At 38.7% G+C, this 20,940-nt stretch overlaps 1 protein-coding gene across 1 annotated transcript in view; it reads left to right on the top strand.

The window, feature by feature from the left end:
- Positions 1-16,121, top strand: part of PCOLCE2 (procollagen C-endopeptidase enhancer 2) — an 89,900-nt gene extending 73,779 nt beyond the window's left edge. The window contains exons 6-9 of the mRNA XM_069104691.1: positions 3,489-3,643; positions 11,343-11,426; positions 13,274-13,441; positions 15,586-16,121. Coding sequence (XP_068960792.1) covers positions 3,489-3,643; positions 11,343-11,426; positions 13,274-13,441; positions 15,586-15,716 — 538 coding nt within the window. The 3' untranslated portion in view covers positions 15,717-16,121. The remainder of the gene's footprint in view (positions 1-3,488; positions 3,644-11,342; positions 11,427-13,273; positions 13,442-15,585) is intronic.
- The last annotated feature ends 4,819 nt before the right edge of the window (positions 16,122-20,940 follow it).

The raw sequence follows: 20,940 nt of genomic DNA, 5'->3' as shown, positions 1-20,940 counted from the left end.
AGGAAAGTTCACTTGGGTGCTTTCCTCACTGGCCTGAACTCAAGCCAATGTAAAATGCTATCTGCCTCTCACAGGGGAGCGAGATGGGAGCTAGATGGGGCATTGTAGCACTGGTAAATGAAAGATGACTTCCTGGTCCATGACCCCAATTTGTCAGGGAAAAAGAGCCCCAGTCAAAGTCCTACCTTCTTTCTTCCCCAACTGCCTGACAGTAATCTGCAGGTAGAATCCTTGATCCCCATGAACTATATGCCACTCTGACTAAATCCCCTCTAATTCCAAGACTCAGCAAATAGCAAAGGGAAACAAGTCTTCCTTGCAGTGATAATTACAATATTCCAGGAGAAGTTTTAGCTTCAGCATATTGCCTCTAAAATTATAGTACCAAGGATGAAGCCTGGCCTAAAAAGAGGGCAATGAAGAATCATAGTAATTATACCATCACACCCAGGATGCCAGTTAAGAAAGGGCTCAAGGTTTTCATTGTTGTGCATAGTACATCTTTCAGCTGTTCTCCCCTCATTTAAACAAAGGAGCTCTATTTAGAATCTTAGGGCAGGGCTGTGGTTAGGTGTGTGAGGATCAAACAATAAAATGTATGTAAAACACACTGGAACCATACAGCACTATGGGGTGATTATTATTCCTACCCCCCTCCATCGAATAACAAAAGCAAGGAGCCGTCACTATCTCCCACAAGAGTTTTTTTTGTAGTTTAATTTTTGTAGTTTAAATTTTCGAAGGAATTGGCATCACAACTTTTTTCTTTTTTCTTTGGTGTCACAATTTGTTGTTGCTTAGTCATTTCAGTCTTGTCTGGCTCTTTGGGATCCTGTTTGGGGATTTTGTTGGCAAAAAAACTGAAGTGGTTTGCCATTTCCTTCTTCAGATCATTTTACATATGAGGAAATTGAGGCAACCAGGGTTAAGTGACTTGTTAAGGGTCACATAGTGTCTGGGGCTGGATTTGAACTCAAGATAGATGAGCCTTCCTGACTTCTGCTCTATCCACTTCACCACCTAGCAGCCCATCATCGCAATCATAGCCACCATTTATATAGCACTTAAAGTTGGAGAAGCTCTTTATATTTCTCTCATTTGACCCTAACACAACCCTGGGAGGCAGTGTTATTATCATCTCCATTTTACAGATGAGGAGACTGGAGTTGGGAGAAGTTAAGCCGCTTGCTGAGGGGCCACATAGGTAGTAAATGTCTGAAGCTGAATCTGAACTCTGGTCTTCCTGATCCCAAGTGTGTGGGTGCTCAGGGAGGGCTTGCACCTCTGGTGTAAGGGCTTGCCAACCCTTCTCAGGGCTGCTCATCCAGTCTTCTGGTGTCCGTCTGACTCACCTAACTCTCACCTGTGGCTCCAAGAAGCAATAGCACATGCACCAGTCACACTGGTAAAATCGGTCCAGCAGATGGACTAAATCAGGCTGAGGATAACTGACGGGTCTCAAACCCATCGATGAATTAGGGGAGTGTCTACCCCAACCAAGCCTGTGAAGACCTCTCCCTGTGGAATGGGTGGAGGACAATGTCAGCTGAAACTGAGGAGTGCTTAGAGCTTGGTCAGGCATCAAAGACTCCATTACACCCTCGCCAGCACCAATCATTCTGACTTTTGTCCTGTCACTGGACTTTGATGAGTCTGGAAGAGAGAGAGAAGCTGAAAACTTTGTGCCTCAATTAAATCCAATTCAGAAACAAGTCAAGATGTGATGTCATTGGTCCTCTCTGAAAACGAAGGACAAACAACTGAAGATTCTATCCACTGTACCATCTAGCTGCCTCTTTTTAAAATAGTTTATTTCTCTATGATGACTACCTACACATGTACATATACACATACAATATACCATGCCAATATCTTTGCCAAGTAAATCCCAAATGGGATCACTAAAAGTCAGACACAACTGGAATGACCCAATAACAAAAGGTCTATAGGTCCATGCATATATTAAATACACAGTTATAAACATTTGCTTTTTTCCACCCCTTAGCTCAGAGTTCATTCAGAGGAGGCAGCACTTTGGCAAATTAGTTTGAGACTGGGAGAACATCAAAACAACCAGTAGTTTAAACATTCCCTCTGAAGTCTTGTTTGTATATGATTCATTTACTCTGTAAGTCCTTTCAACTCCAATCTAGTCATCCCTTGCCAAGTATTCCAAATTCTAAATTAGTAGGAACCAAATTAATAAGGTTTTTCAATATTTATGCTCATATATTTATCCAACTTATCTGAATATTTCAAGCAATGAGCTGTTTGATTTACATGATGCCAAACAGCTGTTTTGATGTGTTTTTTTTTCACCATTAATGGGGGAATAAATCGATTCAATTCAGTGAATATTTATTAAGCACTTACTATATGCCAGATACTGTGCTAAGCACTCAAGGAGCTTAGAATCTAATAGGGGAACACTACACACAGACTGAAGCTGAAAAGCAGGGGGGTGGAGCACAAGGAGGTATCCAGCATGGGGACATGGTGTTCTGTGGAGTCTTTAACTAGAGAAAGCTGCTTATGGGAAATAGAGAGGTACTGCACCATGCTGACTGTGGCTGCCATTTTTGCCAATATTTGGGCAGATGGCACTAGTCAATTCAGAGGAACAACAATGATGCTGCTGCTTGTAATAGTAACTGCATTTATGTGTTGCATTAAAGAAATTTGCAAATATATAATTGTCTGGTCAGTTCAATTAAATGACTCATTTGGCTGATTACTTTTTACTGAATTGATCATATTTAGCCCTTCTTTTGGGGTCATGTAGATACTACCTGAATAAACCAGTGGTTGTGACGGGATGTGGTTTCATTGTTTATATTTACAATGAGAAGGTTCTTATATCTACTTCTCATTTAAATATCTCTTGTTATTGTATGGTCATTTCAGTAACCCCATTTGGGGTTTTCTTGGCAAAGATACTGGAAGGGTCTGCCATTTCCTTCCCCTGCTTATTTTACAGATGAGGAAACTGAGGCAAATAGGGTTAAGTGACTTGTCCAGAGTCGCACAACAGTAAGTGTTTAAGGCTAGATTTGAACTCAGGTCTTCTCGACTTCAGGCCTGGCACTATATCCACTATTCAATGCACCACCTAGCTGTCCTTGCACCACCTATCTCTTATACTAGGTAACTCTCTACCAGGACAGCTTTATAATAAGATATACAATATAAATTTATTAGGCTGTAAATTATTGAGCAGCTGATTATCTGTACTGAGAGAAAAAGTTTCCTCATTGGGAACTGAAGCCAATCAGGGGCCCCAGGTTAGGATTAAGCTACTTTTTGACTGCATGTGTCTGGTAATGATTAGAAGTTTGTTATCCCAAACAATGTTATGACAGGATAATTGTTTTTAAAATTTTGTGCAACTCTTTAACCTTTAATGGTGCTTCTGTTTTATTCTGCTTCCTGCGCAGACATGACCTTAACCTGAGTTTTCTATAAGAAAATGCTTCTTTTTCATCTTCCAGGCCCATTGTGTCTGAGCGAAATGAGCTGCTCATTCAGTTCTTATCGGACTTAAGTTTAACTGCTGATGGTTTTATTGGCCACTACAAATTCAGACCAAAAAAGTTACCTACAACCACCGTTCTTCCCGTTACAACGACAGCTCCTGCGCCCACAAGTAAGTCTTCTGTATGGGATTATGCAATTACAGGGCAGTAGATTAGAGAGCAGTAGAAATTCTCCTGGGGTTACAAAAAGTTTAAGGAAAAGAATATTCTTACTCAGAGGAAACAATTTCTGTCACTTGAAATGCTTAAAATCATAGAAGCAGAGTGTTTAGCACATGGTAAATTTATTAAGCACCTACTGTGTGCCAGGCATATAGCAATTAGGTGGCTCAGTGGATAGAGTGCTAGGCCTGGAGTCAGGAGGACCAGAGTTCAAATCTGGCTTCAGCTACTTAGTAGGTGGGTGACGCTGGATAAGTCACTTAACCTGTTTGCCTTCATCTATTGGAGAAGGAAATGGTAAACTACTTCCAGCATCTTTGCCAAGAAAACCCCATGGACAGTACTGGTGGGCTGTGGTGCACAAGGTCACCAAGAGTTGGACACAACTGAATGACTGAACAACAACGTGCCGAGTGCTGTACTAAGCACTAGAGATACAAAAAGAGGCGAGACCACCCCTGCCCTCAAGAAGCTTGCAGTCGAATGGGGGAGACAACAAGCAAACATGTACCAACAGGCTATATCCAGGCCAAGAAGGAAGTGAGGGATATACTGCGTTATTCACCTAGTTGAGACAACAAACGTCTCCTGATTCCCATTCCCCCAAGAGGGAAGGCACCAGATTAAAAAGGGGTTGGGAAAGGCTTCCTGCAGAAGATAGGGTTTTAGTTGGACTTAAAGGAAACCACGGAGGGCAGAAGGTGGAACAGAAGAGGGAGAACATTCCAAACATGGGGGGAAGCAGCCAGTGAAAATGCTCAGAGCTGAGAAATGAAGTGTCTTTTCATGTCCTAGCCAGGAGGCCAGTGTCACTGGACAGAAGTATATGGGCCTGGGAGCAAACTCTAAGAAGACTGGAAAGGTAGGAGGGGCTAGCTTAGGAAGGACTCTGAATGCCAAACAGAGAGCATTGTGTATTTGCTTCTGGAGGTGACAGGAAGATGCTGAAGGTTACACGGGGAGGGGAGTTTGACATAGTCTGACCTACACTTTAGGAAAATCACTTTCGGGGTGGCTAAGTGGTGCAGTGAATAGAGCACCGGCCCTGAAGTCAGGAGAACCTGAGTTCAAATCCGGCCTCAGCCACTTAACATACACACACAAAAAAAACTAGTCGTGGGACCTTGGGCAAGTCTCTTAACCCCAATTGCCCTACCTTCCCCTCTCAAAAAAAAAAAAGAAAAATCACTTTGGTGGCTGAATGGAGAATGGATTAGAGTAGGGAGACACTTAAGGCAGGCAGACCCAAAAGTAGCTATTACAATAGTCCAGGTATGAGATAATGAAGGGCTGCACCAGAGTGATGGCAGTGTCAGAGGAGAAAAAGGGGTGTACCTGAGAGATGTTGTAAATGTGAAATCAACAAGCCTTAACCAATGTTTACTGATGATGAGGATAAACAGCCATATGGGAGAATGATTGAATCCACTTCCTTAAAGGAAGATGCTAATGAGAAAAGGAGGGCATTGGGTTGACTCTGTCTATAGATTTTATTCAAAAATGTTACCTGAGAAAATCACAGCCATTATTTGCATCACTCAAGTCATTCCCCAGTGCTTCACCAAAGTGTGGAAGTGACCCCTGGTGTTCCCAGGGAAGCACAGCCTCTGCTGGGGTCTATCCCTCTGGAAAGGCTTTGCGTGTGGTGTGGGCCCGGAGTGCCGTCATGCAGGGACCAGCCTGTTAGTTCGGAGAGCTGTATTACCAGGAGGGCGGGATTTCCAGCCTTGGCTGTTTGTTACTGTTGTTGTTCAGTCATATTTGACTCTTCATGACCAAATCTGGGGTTTTCTTGGCAAAGATCCTAGAGTGGTCTGCCATTTCCTTCTCCAGTTCATTTTATAGATGAGGAAACTGAGGTAAACAGGGTTTGCCCAGGGTCACCCAGCTAGAAAGTGTCTGAGGCTGGCTTTGAACTCAGGTCTTCCTCACTCCAGGCCTGGCACTGTGTCACCGAGCTGCTTCTCCGCTGGTTAAAGATCATCTGCTAAGGTTTAGAGGCATTTCAGTTTGCATCAGGGGAGGGAATATTTATACAATGGAAGTCACACATCCTTGAAGTATGGATGCATTGTTTCCTGGCATTTTTGATGCATTTATAGCCACTGGGCTACAGTACAGCTGAAAGCTCCTTTACACAGACACACACACACACACACACACAATCATATAACTATTTTTAGAACCCATTCATACAGAATTCCTACATGTTGACCCAACTTCTAGCAAATTTTTTTCAGTTTTATTAGTTCATTATAGGTCTAAATATTTCTCCTCAATTTATTCTAAATTTGATTGTTTTTCAGATATGGAGTTCTAATATTTGGGGTTAAGGTGCTATCGCACTCAAGAGAACTTGGACTTTTTGTGTGTCACAGACCCCTATGGCTGTCTGGTGAAGTCTAAGAACTCATTCACAGAATAATGTTTTTAAATGCATAAAGTAAAATACATAGGAATAGAAATAAATTATATTGAAAGTTACTGAATTTAAAAAAACAGTTCATGCACCCCAGTTTTAGAACCCCTGCTCTAGGGCACTGATTCCTAATCCTTTGGGACCCTGCAACATCTTATGATTCTTATTCAAAAAAGTATATGACATTTTAAAAGTTAAAATTAATTAATTAGCTAGGAGGTACCCATTATAATTACTGGCAATGCTGGAGGCATAGTGGGCTTTTATTCCTCTGGAAATCACTGTTAGGGCCAAAGCCCACTTCTTGATCATCTGCCCTATCCCCTTTACTACACAAAGACCTCACTAGAATTAAAAAGGATTATTGCTACTATTTTGATAAGGTGTCAACCTGAGATAACCTAAGTAAATGATTCATTCATGCCATAAGAATTACTAGAAGATTTATATCTGTTCCCCACCTTCAGTTATCAGGGAGGTACCAAGAATGGCCATGGAACTCAGATACTCAGAAGATACAGGATATAAACCCAATACACTTTTGGCTACCTTCCCATAGGGCAGTCAGTGTCCTGGGAGAGACACAGAAAAATACACTTACCTGTCAGGGAAGCCTTCAAACAATGCAACTTGTTTCCTGTTTCCAAGACCTGGAGGCTCACATTGGTCAATCACTCTGTGAGGACCAGCAAATCTGCTGAAAAACTCCTCAAATTCAGTCTAAGAACCTGGAACGCTGCTAAGAACCCTTCTTCCTTTTTCTTAAATCTCTCCCACTAGGTCACCCATGCTCATATTAGCATCATAATTCAACCTATCACCACACTTTCCCTAGCCATGGTGCTGACCAAGTTATGTATTATTCACTTTCTTACTTACCTAGCCATGTTTCTGACATCTCTATATTAGAAGATCTTAAAAATCATCTGGTCCAACCTCTTTATTTTACTAATGAGGGAACTGAAGCACAGAAAAGGTAGGGCTATCTTCAGTGAAATACTGCTAGTTACTCACCTAGTTGAGACAACAAAAGTCTCCTGATTCCCATTCTAGGACTTTCTACCATACCTCTTTTTCTACTTCACCTTGGTCTTCCTGTCAATAACATTCAGTAAATCTTCTAAATATGCTGAAAACATCTTCCAAAAAGATCCAGGCAAAAAGGACTCACAGATAAGCAAGTCAGCTTTGAGAATTATTTGTTGAATGTATTCTACACTTTTCTTTAAAAAGGCAAGCTGCACACAGCAGGGATTCACAGTTTCATAGACAATCCTCTCCTATGGAAATTCCCATTTTATTTGGTGTTTTTCAAGTTGAAAATAGAAAAATTCAAACTGAAAAGAGACGAAAGCATCCTTTTCATCCCTTCAAATCCAGACTCTTTTCTTTACAAAGCTTTGGGGATTATTAGGACTGTGTCTAGGAACTTCTACGGGGTAGTGGGAATTTGTTGAGGATGGGAGTTTGATTCTGATTAAACTGGTACGTGTATGTATGTATCTCAAAGGATAGCATATTCATGAAAATAACAGCATCTTTATTAAATACATTATATTGGAGAAGACTTGTGAACAAGGCTGTCTTCAATACAAAGATATTCCTGTGTTCACATACATTAAACAATTTCAGCAAATAAAGATGGAAGCAACCATGATCCTTCATATTAGATAGTGCCACCTATCCTACCACCAACCTAGCCTGCTAAAACAGTAAATATAACATTGTGTGGGAAGGTGATACTACTCACCTCAGGTAGGTAAGCCTTAATTTTTTTTTTCCAAATCACATTAAACCAAATCAACAGATAGTTATTGAATCTCTGCTACACATACTCAGCACTTAGCTAGAAGCTAGGGGAGAATATAATGAAGTATAAGATGGGGTTTTGGCCTTCAAAGAAACAAGATATAAAAAGCAATACAATCTGGAATAACAAAAGAAGATTTAAATGACAGTTAATAACAAGCAATAAAAGAGCTGTTAAAAATAACACATGATTAATAACCAAATGAATGGTGGAGAAGATCGGTATGGGAGTCCAGGAGAGGGAGGGCTGACTTCAAACTGAATTTCAGCTGAATTTTGAAGAATGAAGATTTAGGCAATTGCTCTATAACTTATAAATTCATAGTATTACTGGGGTACTTGAGAAGTCAAGTGACTTTCCAAGGACTTACCCAGTAAGTGTAATTTGGAGGTAAGTCTCAAACTCAGGTCTTCCTAACTTCAAAAAGCCAATCCTCTACTGCATTCTGCCACCATAGCAGCTAGGTGGTGAAGTGGCACTGGGGCTATAGAGAGGAACACTTGATTTCAAGTCCATCCTCAGATATATACTGGCAGTGTGACCTTAGGCAAGTCGCTTAACCTCTGTCTGCCTTAGTTTCCTCAACTGTAAAGTGAGGATAATAATTGTACTTGCCTCACAGGGTTGTTGTAAGGATAAAATAAAGCAGGTACTTAATAAATGCTTGTTTCCTTCCTTTCAAAAGTCTTGAAAACTATTTCTTTAAGCTAAGGAAATTGTCAGGAATCCAGGGTTTAATTGAATATCTCAACCTCTTTATAGAGACTATTGGAGTTCTTATTTACTATCTCTTTTAATCCTAAAAGATCCTAGCCCAGTTTAACAAGAATACAAGATTTCCTGCTCTGCTGTATAAAATGCTAGGCCTGCTTATAAAGCCTTGTTCACTAATCCTTAAATAACTATGCTTTAGTTAAGGTGGATTAAATCTTCCAGTTTAAACGAGTACATTTAATACACTGTAGGGACACGTGCTTTGCATTCAGATGGTGACTGTATTCACTAGGATCCCTAAGCCTTTCCAAAGCTGCCTCTGTATAGCCAACGTATACTGAAACAGTGGGAGCCTTCTGCAGCAGAAGCCAGTCTGAGAGTAAGGCACAGCTATGATTTCTGGCCACAGACACTGGACTTGCCCTTTCTATTAGGGAAAGTATCATTAATTATGTAATTTTCAAGGAGCAGACACAGGTCTTTGGTGAGTAAAGTCTTTTCTAATAGCCATCCACATAGGGTATGAATTGGTCAGTCATTCTAGAAAGCAATTTGGAACTATACTCCCAAAGTGACTAAAATATGAGTATCCTTTGACCCAGAAATGCCACTACTAGGCCTATTCCCCAAAGAGATCAAAGAAAGAAAAGTACCTACATGTACAAAAAGATTTCAAGCTGCTCTTTTTGAGCACATCATGAAAACTAAGACTGTGCCCATCAATTTAGGAAAGACTGAACAAATTATGTCATTTGATTGTAATGGAATATTATTGAGCCTTAACAAATGATAAAAAGGATAGTTTCAGAGGAAGTAGAGGAGTGAAATGAACAGAACTAAAGGAACATTTGGTTCTATAACAACAATATTAGATACTACAAAAACAACACTGTGAAAAAATACTTTTGAAAGTTATGTTTGAAAGAACTTTGAACAACATAATGATCAACCATGGTAATTCCAAAGAACTTAAAATGATTAAAAAAAAACAACCTGTGTCCATCTCCTGAACAGAAAGGTATTGGACTAAATATGCAAAATGAGAAACAAGTTTTGGGCAGAGTCAGTGTGGAATTTGTTTTCCTTGACTAAGTATATTTGTAATAAAGGTTTTGCTTTTATTTCCTCCCACCTCATTAGGAGAGGGGTGGGCAGGAAGAAAAAAATACTTGATGATAGAAAAAATTTTAATTAAAAATGAAAAACAAAAATAAAGACATTCATCATTCAGCTAAACTGGAAATTTTTTCACTAAGGAGAGATTAGGAAATGAATTCATGCCAACAGAATTAGAATTTATAATTCCTAAAAGCTCTGATGTCCCCATAGCAGTTTTTGCTAGCTTTCAAAATCCCATGGTAAATGCCTATGGGTTCTCAAAAGCAATGCCAGAGGAGTTCTGGCAGGTCCTATGGTTGGGGCTGATGATTGAAAGGTCACTAAATCCTATCAGACTAAGAAAGACTTCTAATGTGGGCCTGAAGATACTCCACACCTTCCACACTGTAGCACACAAGGAAGTGCCTGCTGAATATTTTTATGGAGGTAATGATTATATATCCTCATTTTGTTTACTTGTTTTAAAAAATGTATTTCATGACTACTCATGTTTCCTCATAGCCTAGCTGTTTGACATTACAGACTTATTAGAGATAATGATATAAATCTATCTTCCTTGCTTTATATAAGAGATAGACTAGGGAAATAGACCTGTATTTGATTTGCAAAAGGAACTCCCAGGAAAACATGTTCCCTTTAATAATATCTATGTCAGTATCTTCCCTACAATTCATATTCTTAGAGAGCTCCCTAGAGTACCAAAAAGTTAAGTGACTTGTCCAGTACCACTCAGGTATCCTGTACATCCCTTTACCTTTCACAAGAGATATATTTATAAAAACTTGTTGGTAAATCAAATTTAGTGAGCTGTTATTACAATAATTATGACCAAGTGAATCTTACATTAAAGACATTAGAAGAAAACTATGGGCTAGGAATAAATAGATATGAGTTCTGGTCCAGCTGATCAACTTACTACCCATTTGGCATCAGGCAGATTAATCTTTCTGAGTTTCATTTTCCTCATCTGTAAAATGGAAATGAGAATAATCTCTGTTGATCTATTTCATAGAGTTGTTGTAAGGATAAAATGAGATGATGTATGTGTTTCCAAGGGGCTTTGAGAACTATTAAAAATCATGCAAACATGAAGTATTTCTGTTATTTAAAAGTCTTCAACTACCCTTGAAATTGATGCCTTTAATTAACCCACCTATTGTTATATTCAAAAGTTGTAACTTTATGATCAGATTTTCATAGAGTTGGCTTTCTTAAAGCAGGGTACATCTTTATAATAATTTCTTTTTTAAAAGTTATTTTAGGAAAGCATTGGTTGAAATAATTAAGAAAACAAAGAGAGTCATTTGGATCATCTTTGATCCTAAAAGTTGCAAGTAGCCTATCAAGTTGCCTCAGGAAAATGAGAGTAGCTGTTCATAACAATGAAAAATTATGAAAAGAAGTAATCTCTTTTGTGTATTATTCTTGAATTTCATTGTTGAGGATTAGTCCTAGCTATGTATGCAGATTGGTGCCCAGAGGGATAACTGAGAAAGTAAAATCTACAGATTCAGATGCAAATACTAATTTTGCTTCCATGCATGCATTTTTTATAAACTATAGTTCTTTCTTTTTTTGAATAAAGGTTCAAGACCTACCGTAGCCCTATGTCAACAAAAATGTAGAAGGAGTGGGACTCTGGAGAGCAATTATTGTTCAAGTAACTTTGGTAAGGGGAAAAAACAGCTGTTTCTTTGTAATGGAAGACTTTGGAAACTGCATGATTATTCTCAAAAGAATTACTGAGAATTTAAATGTAAATGGTCAGTAACATAATTCACATAGGAAGGTATTTGCATGCTACTTTATGTTATTAATGTTTCCTTAGAAAGCAGACTATGTTTCCCTTTGGTCTACATCTCAGCTTCCCTTAAATTGGGTCAGAATCATAAACAGTAGACAATCCTATGGTTGAGATGGTATATAAGAACAGATGAACTACTAGGGAATCCAGGGTCCAGGCTTAGAGAGAGGTTTATAGACTGACATTTAATAGCAGAAAGTCAAATTGAAAGGAAATTAGAAATCCAGGGAAGACTGAATAGTAGAAGTGGGGGTGGAGTCTATGAACCACTGGTGGGAAGTGATTCCTGAGACCTCACTACACTACGCTTCTGGGTGTCTAGAACATCACAAAGACAGAAATTTCTGACATAGATACATTAGAACTTTTAGGGCAACAACCCTGCTCTTAGACAGATGTCCAGAGCTCTGTGAGCCTCTGGAATGGGCAAACAGTGTCAGATGAATGATTTACCACAGGAAATCACTGGAATAGTGGTTTTTAAAAGGATTTCAACTCCGTGGATTTTAGATATTTCAATACTAGCCTTTTTCAAATGTGCATTTGTGTCCTGTCTACATACTGATCATCAACCAAGGACCAATAAAATCCTAGTAATAAAAGAAAGAATAATTGACAATGCAATTTCATTTATATCATGTCATTTTGTACTGAATTTGCTTGTACCAGGAATGAATGGATGAATAATTCAACAGTAACAGAACTTTCACTAGCCTGTTGTACCTTAATCAAGAATTACCACCTTGTCTAACCAGGACCATCCCACACTTCAAGAAATATAAATTTCACTCCATTCAATTGAGCTATGCCACCATTAAATAGTAGCATTGCTGATTCCAGAACAGAATTGAGTGGCCCACATGGGAATAAACTGGTATCTTTCATCCACTTAACCAGGAATGGAAAACTTTTTTCCCCCTATTAAGAGTCACTTACCCATGGAAGAAAATGGAGTTATAGAAAATAAAAAACAATTCGAGTTACCTTTCGTTCCTTTTTGAGAGAGAAATGTAAAACTTTCCATCTGTTAGCCTTTAAAATAAGGAACAAAGAGCATAGGTTTTAAAAATAAAAATAATAAAAATTAAATACATTTTATTTTTCATTATGAAGGAAGGAATTGATAGGATGCTAAAGGATGAGGAAATATTCAGATAGAAGGGAAAGTGAGAAATGTATAAACAGGTGGAAAGATCAACAGACATAATGAAAGAGACAAAGATGGTGAAGAAAAAAGCAGAGGGAAAGACTGACACAAAGAAAGACTGAAATGGACCCACCCTCAGAAACACAGACACACAAAAATAAGTACTTTGACATAGCAACACCTCCCTCCTGTGGTCTCTTAGGATATTGTTATTAAGCTGTGGTGTGTTTTCACAACTATAGGCCTAAGTAGGGATGTAAAATTAGCTTAAATTAAGCCTGGGTCTAGAAACTCCCTATATCTGTAGTAGATAATTGAACTACTGTTTTAATCTAGTATGAATTTATATTTCTTACACAACAAATGGCCATTATCTAACAAATGTTTCCCAATAGAGCCTTTTAATTTTTCCACAACTCTGATAAAATTAAACATTAGGGTTCTATCAGCTTCTTTTAGTTTTTCAATATTTACTTCTGAAATAATGAAAAAATATTTCATTGTTTTTAGACCCTCTTACTTCTACCTCCAATTTTCGCATTTTAAAAATTGCTTTCTTTCCTAGTGCTAGCTGGTACTGTTATCACAACAATGACAAAGGGTGGAAGTTTGCACGCAACAGTATCAATCATCAATGTGTACAAGGAGGGAAACCTGGCAATTCAGCAAGCTGGCAAAAACATGAGTACCAAGATCACTGTTGTCTGTAAGCAGTGTCCTCTCATCAGAAGAGGTGGGTAACACAGGAAACTTAGGAGATGGTTCTAAAGCAGGTGATGGATGGTCTGAACTCAAATGAAAGTAATGTCTTTGAGCCAGCTAGGTGGCACAGTGGGTAGAGTGCTGAACCTGGAGTCAGGAAGACCAGAGTTTATATCCAGCTTCAGATACTTACTTAGCTGTGTGACCCTGGGCAAGTCACTTCACCTTTGTTCACCTCAATTTCCTCATCTGTAAAATGGGGGTAATAAGAGAGGATCCAATGAAATGAGAATTGTAAAGCACTTAGCACAATGCCTGGCACATAGTAAATGCTATGTAAATATTAGCTATTATTAATATTTAGAAAGTGCTTTGCCAACCTCAAAGTTTTCTGTTAAGTGCTAGCTGTTATCAGGTATAACAAAACCTGCTTCTGATAATTTTAAATATGTTTTAGGAGAATAATAGAACTAGCCCGAACTCCTATAGTACGGCAAATGAAAAATGCCCAGACGACTTTCTGATAACATCTGGCAAGTCTCTGATTTATCTTCACACTTGACATATGGTCAGCCCCTCAATCAACCAATCAAGTATTCATTAGCACAATGCCAGGAACACTGTAGGCACTTAATAAATGTTTATTGACCAACACCTACTAGGAGCCAGGTGCTGACGGTCAAAGCACAAAAAAAAAAATGACACAATCTCCATCTGCAAGCCGTCTACACTGTACTGGAGGAGACATCAAGTATGCACACCTAATTATATCTAGCATAAAACAGTTTGGTAAGAAAGGCACTAGCTGTTGAGGGTTAGGGGAGGAAGGATCAGCCCTGGAGTCAGGAGGACCTGAGTTCAAATCCAGCCTCAGACACTTAACACAAAAAACTAGCTGTGTGACCTTGGGCAAGTCACTTAATTCCAATTGCCTTACCTTTGCCCCTCCAAAAAAAAAAATCAAACTAAAGAATTTATCTTATTTTATCTTAGGGGCACTTGACTAAGTAGGGTAGTCTCATGGTCATATCTGTGCTAAAGGAAGCAGCAGTGTGCAAGATAAACTGGAGTGGGGAAGCCATCTGAATCGAGGAGGTCATTTACAGTGCTGCCGCAATGATTAGGCAAGAGGGGAACAAAGGATGAGCCACATCCTGTTTTAGAATCCACATGATGTAGAAAGAAGTCAAGGCAGCCAGCACACTGACAGAGGAGGAAACGAAGGAATCTGCACAGCTGTTTGTTTTCACCTTGTTGTTACTTACTGCACATATTGTTCTCCTGGTTCCGCCCATTTCATTCTGCATCAGTTCATACCAGTTTTCCCAGGTGTCTGTGAGACCATTCCTTTCTTGTATTTCTTTGCAAGCGACACTCACACACACACACCCCTTATATATAGCAATAATAACATTTATATAGTTTTAAGATCTGTAAATCACTTTCCTTAGAACGACTCTGTGAGGTAAATAATTAACATAGTATTTAGCAGATGAGAAATTTGAGACAGGTTAAATGGTTTGCCCTTAAAATCACAGCTAGAGTCAATCAGAGACTACACATCCAGTGTTCCTTCCACAATGACATGGAGCTACCTTCTCAATATATTCTGGAATCAACTTATTTTAAATCTGAAAGGAAATTTAAGAGTCCAAATGTTGTGGCCTTAAACTTTTACAATTTTTGTCTATTTTTTTCATTTGTCTGTTTGTCCACCCTTACAGATATGAAAGGAGAGGGAGGTCTAGAGAGACTAATGACTTGCCCCTAGCAAACACTGATAACGGTGCTAGAAACTGAGAGGCAGCATGGTGATATCTAAATATCACAACATGAGGAAGACATGGATTTGAATCCCACCTCACTGCCCAGAGGACCCTGGAGAATCACTTAAATTTTCTTGCCTTTAGTTCCTCCTATGTCAATTAAAGGGCTTGGACTAGCCAGCTACTAATCTAAATCTATGTAGAAGTACCTATTCAGATAGCTTTAAATCTGTGATCCTGTATTTACTGACTAAATAGTGAATTCAGATTTTCAGAGATGATAACCTTAAAAACAGATTTTTATTCTTGACAATGGTAAAAGATGACACAGTAATTACTCCAAAAATTAAATACTGCATTAGTGTTCAGAAAAAAATTCCACTTCATAATTCCACTTTTGTACCTGCAGGGCTCAATTATATAATCATGGGTCAGGTAGATGAAGACGGGCGAGGGAAGATCACACCAAACAGCTTTATCATGAATTTCAAGATGAAGAATCAAAAGATCCTGAATGCCTTGAAAAACAAACGCTGTTAAAGAAGAATGATATCAAATAAAGCTGCATTCCAGTATATCTTCTGAAAGATCTATTTTCATTCAGTAGGAGGAAGAGTCTTTAAAATTAAATACTGAGCATTCCCAAAAGATCAGCTTGATAGCACATGGCCTCACTTAACAGTGATGGAGATGATGTGCACAAGACAAGTTGCAGTAATCGTGGGAACTAAAATGTACAAAGATCTGAAAACTTGGAAGCTATTAATTTATACATCTTGGTAAAAGGAGTTCTTTTAGAAATGAATTTTGTGAGGATGTGAAAAGGAAGATTTATAAGTGCAATATTTATAATGATATGATTTGTAACTTTCAGCTTTTGCTCCGAGTTTTTATATTGTTTTCCTGCATTTTTATCTATGCTTAATAAAATATTTTAAAATAAAATTTAGCAGTTGTTATGTTTGCTCTACAGTAAGCTGGACATGCTAAGAGTAAACACAACACATTTCCTGGTAAAACACATGGAAAGTCAAGTCTTTATTTTTTTGGAATTCGTGTTCTTAAAAATTCCATAAAGAAATTAACATTCTATTTATTTTTCCAACTGGACCTATGATTGCATTGAAGGTAAGGAGATCCCAATGTGGAAAGACTCAGTACCAATGAGAATAAGCAAGTATGGTAAAACCTGTGTCTTAAAAGATTGCCTGGGGCATTGAGAGGTTATGTGATTGACCTTGTGCTCAGTGTGTGTCAGAGGGTAAACTTGACTCAGGTCTTCCCAAATCTGAGGCAATCTTTCTTGCACTACCTGCAACATCAGTAGCTCTTAACCTTCTTTGTGCCATGGATCCCTTTTGGCAGATGACAACTAAGGCAGAAGATCAGGATTGTAGACCCCTTCTCTGAGTAATGTCTTTAAATACATAAAATACACAGAATTACAAAAGAAACTAATTATATTGAAATACAGTTATCAAAGTTCACAGATGTATGATTAAGAACTCTAAACTGTGCCATGCTTTTCCATTCTAGTTCATCTAGAACCTGACTTAATTCCATTTCATAGACCCTCGAGATCGTAACCATCTTTCTCTACCCTTCCCACCCTACCCACCATTTTACAGAGGTGCCTGAAGCCCAGAGAAAGCGAATAGCAGAACCAAGACTAAAATCCATGTCTCCCAGGAAAGTGCCCTTTAAAGGTACTTCCATCAGTTTGAATTGGATTTGTAAAGGAAGATAGTAATTACCTCCTTACAAACGGATGGAGATAGCAGTCAGTGTGGGGAAACCACTCCACCCAATCCATCTCTGACCTAGTAGAAACATGAGTAACAGGGAGTTGCCTGAGGTGCATAGACAGTCAGTTGATTGCCAGGGGCATGTCATACAGAGGCAGACTGGAACCCAGGTCTTTCTGACTCCTAAATCCAGCATTTGGTGTGCTCAGCCCATTCAGGATTTTCAGGATGGGATCCAGACATATTAATTCATAGCCATTCAGACCCTTTCCTCTTTTCTGACCACCTCTGATCTAGTTGTGATTACATCTGTTCTCTCACCTGTTTCTAGAACCAGCCTTGCCCTCCTCCTTTTTTTTTTTTTTTTTTTTTGCAGATTTACTGGTGATTTCCAGCTGTGGGCCTGCTTTCAGTTCTCTGTTTCTGAACCTAAAAATTAAAAGTCTTGGGTAAAAGTGGTCTCATAAATAGATGGGGATCAGATATATATTCTACTAAAGCAGACCAATTATTTAAAGCAGAGGAGAGGTCCATTTTATATGGTGCACATCCATAAATGGAGTAAACAGTCTCTTAAGCGTGCCTGTTTTGGATGGGTGCTCAGGTAGATGCGGAGTCCCATCTAGAGTTATTATGAATGGATTAATCAGCTTCAATAATCATCTATCCTGAGTCCCAATTGTGTCTCACATTTTTCAAAATCCAATGAATTCTGATCCATCTATCAAAAAATGATGTTCATGAATCAAGGACACAATGAAATTCAGCCACAGCCCAAGTGAGGATTATTCAGATTCACTAAATAAGGATGAGGTACACCTATTGATATATGAAGGACTATTATAAAGAATGCAGTAGGTAGTTGTTTGCTCGTTCCAACTCAACTAGCTAATGCTACTAAGGACAGGAAAAAAAGGAAATTATTTAAATGATAGCATAAGGAGGTTTAGGTGCAAGAATTTATTGATAAGATTCTTAAATATCATAATGGTTTTTAAGAGTGAGGAAGGTGAAGGTCTAAGTGTAAGTAAAGTGGGATTTTTTTTTTCTGGAGTTCAGTTTCCTAGGCTCAGGCTAAACGGTGAATATTTGAAAGATTAATCTCCTTGGAACCCTGATAATTCACAGCTGTGCTCAGTCACATAGGTTTCGTGCCTTCTGGCTCTAAGCCAATCAGGGGCCAAGTCTTTGTTATATATTCTGGGAGGTTGGGCATTAGTTTATGAGAAAGACCTTTTGATTCCCTGGATGGGACATTGAGTACCTGTTTGTTAAGAGTCCCTCAACTACTCAGGTTTGTCTTTTCCCGATCTGGTGGTATATGTAGGTGGTTGTGTTACTTTGTTCAGACAGTAGGAGCCCTGTCTGTTGAACCTCTGTATTTTCTCCATGTTCAGGGTGCTGACCTTTCCCCTGAACCAGTGAATTAAAGACTGCTGACCCCTTTAAAAGTTGTCTTTTCTTTAGCAAAACAGATCAAAGAACCTGTGCTAGCAAGGCCATCCTGGGTGTGCTAGGGTGCTTGCTACTACAGAGGGGGAGCAGATTCTCCTTGTTAGTAAGCCTTGGTAAACATGAGAAGGTTTTCATGTGCTTTTTCCTGGTGGGGGATGGACTAAATGACTTTCTTAAAACTAAAATATATACTCTAAAGAATGCAAGTGGCGGGGGTGGGGAAAACAAGCCTACCTGTCAAATATGTGATTAACTAAGACAGTTCTTTTTTTAAACCCACATTTACCTCCCACACAAGCCTGCTGTTATACTGCTAGTACTACTGTTATTTGATTTACATCAGAAATAATGAATCCTGTGAAGATAGTTATTTTTAAAACATGTAACTACCACAGTTTAAAATTTGCCCTCAAATTCTCTTTGTGTCACTCATTTTGGGTATCTCTTCCAAATCTGAGTCCTGTAAACATCCACAGAAACTAGAAAAATCATCAAGTTGCCAAACTAATGATGTCACTTGTTATGACCAAAGTGATTTATTTTTACTCCTAAATATTTAGGTCCCAACTGGTATAACAATTCCTGTCTCACAAACTGCTTCTGAACCACAGGCAATGCTAACAGTGATAAATTAGGCAAGTTTATTTAAAAACAAGAAAAGTGAAGTGGACCCTGCTTAAGGGCACTGAGTCTTTAAACACAATGCTTTATGTGGAATGGAAAGACAAAGCCTGGAGAGTGGGGAAATAAGCTAACGGGACCCAAGAAACCCCAAACCATAAACTTCAAATGAGACTGAGATGCTTATACAAATATATCTATATTTGCTCTATAAGTGATAGCAAAAAAACTGGAAAGAACCTAAATGTCCCATAATTGATTGGCTAGTTAGTGTCTTTTGAAACCTGTCACAGGTGAGAATTTCCTGGTAAAGAGTGAGAGGCAAACAGAGCTGGATCAGGCTTAAAATGATCAAGCACAGTATATGGTGTCTATTTATACTGCTATCTGTTTTGCTGGCATATTGACCCATCAGGAATACCACTGGGGGGGGGGAGGTGGAACTGGTGTGTATTTAAGCTCCCCATTCCCTTGGGGGAGATCTCAGATACTGTGGCTATAACTAATATAATAATTATACAAGAAATGTTCATTGATAATGAATCAACGAGTACTTAAATGCCTATTATGTACCAGGCTAGGCATGGAGACACAAAGACAGAAAGGAAACCATCCTCACCCTCAAGAAGTTTGCATACTATTGGGCAAATGATACGAATGTAACTAAGTATGTGCAAAATGTATTAAAAATAAATACAAGGTAAATGTTAGGGAAAAAGGCACTAGTGAAGAGGGATGGGCAAGAATCAGGGGGTACTTGAGCAGCAAGGGATTCTAGAGGCAGAGGTGAAGGAGTATATTCCAGGCACAGGGAATAATGAGTACAAAGACATGAAGACCTCACACGTAAGGAAGAACAAGGCTACATTGGCTGGACCACAGAACGGAGGAAGAATAAGTTTGGGAGGATATTTTGGAGAAGAGTTTATCTTTGATCCTTGAGGCCAAAGAGAGTTTACTGAAGAAAGAAGTTAACGCAATCAGAGCTGCATTTGAAGAAAATCTCTTAAAGAGGATGGATTGGATTGGATTGGGGAGGGATGAGGCAAGAGGGCCAATGAGAAGAGTTTTCAATGGTCCAGGCAAGAGGCAATGAGGGCTTGACCACGGTGTTGCCCTTTATTAGATGTGAGAGATAGGTATACCGAAATGGAAGATCTGACAACTGGTTGGATATATAGGGTGAAGGAGAGTGAGGAGTCTAACATAAAGCCAAGATTACAAACTTAGGGGACTAGGATGCTGCTGCTCCTGATGGAAATCGGGAAGTTATAAAGAGGGGTAAATTTTGAAGGGGGGGATTTGTTTTAGAGATGTTGAATTTGAATTGCCAATGGGACAGACGGAATATCTAATAGGCAGCTATGGGTATGTGACGAGAGCTGAGGAGAATCCCATAACATAGCAATGTATTTATACAAAATATTATAGTTGGGGTGGTCAACATCTCAAGGCAAGTCTATGATGAAATTGTCATTTATATTGAGTAGAAAGACATGGGGGCATATTTAAATAATAGAATTTTTCCTCTCCCTTCTTTAGAAGTCTCTAAGAGGGCAGAACTAAAAGTATTACATACAGCCATATCACAATTGATAATAACTGGTTCCAAGAAAAAGCAATCTTGTTGAAAATGATAAATGGGCAGTTTGACTAAATATTGTTTTAGCAGAATCTCAGAACTGGAAGGGACCTTACAGTCCAATCTATACACCTAAACAAGAATGTACTCTACAAAATACCCAAGTGATTATTCAATCAATATGAAAAACTATGTTTGAATGAATAGGAATTGGAAGAAGTTACAGTGATAATTCTTGATAAGGCTGCCACTGATATCAGCTTGTATGTTTATTACAAAGCTGACAAAAGAATTTTTGACATAATTACATTTTAAGAAACACAAGACTGAAACCTATTATTTTCCTCATCAGATAAATAAC

Source organism: Petaurus breviceps, unplaced genomic scaffold, assembly GCF_028583685.1.
Source record: "Petaurus breviceps papuanus isolate PSGF00001 unplaced genomic scaffold, PetGlider_PUasm1.0 688, whole genome shotgun sequence".
NCBI classification, from domain to species: domain Eukaryota; kingdom Metazoa; phylum Chordata; class Mammalia; order Diprotodontia; family Petauridae; genus Petaurus; species Petaurus breviceps.
Note: the sequence above shows the minus strand (reverse complement) of the source record. Positions and strands in the feature narration are given on the sequence as shown.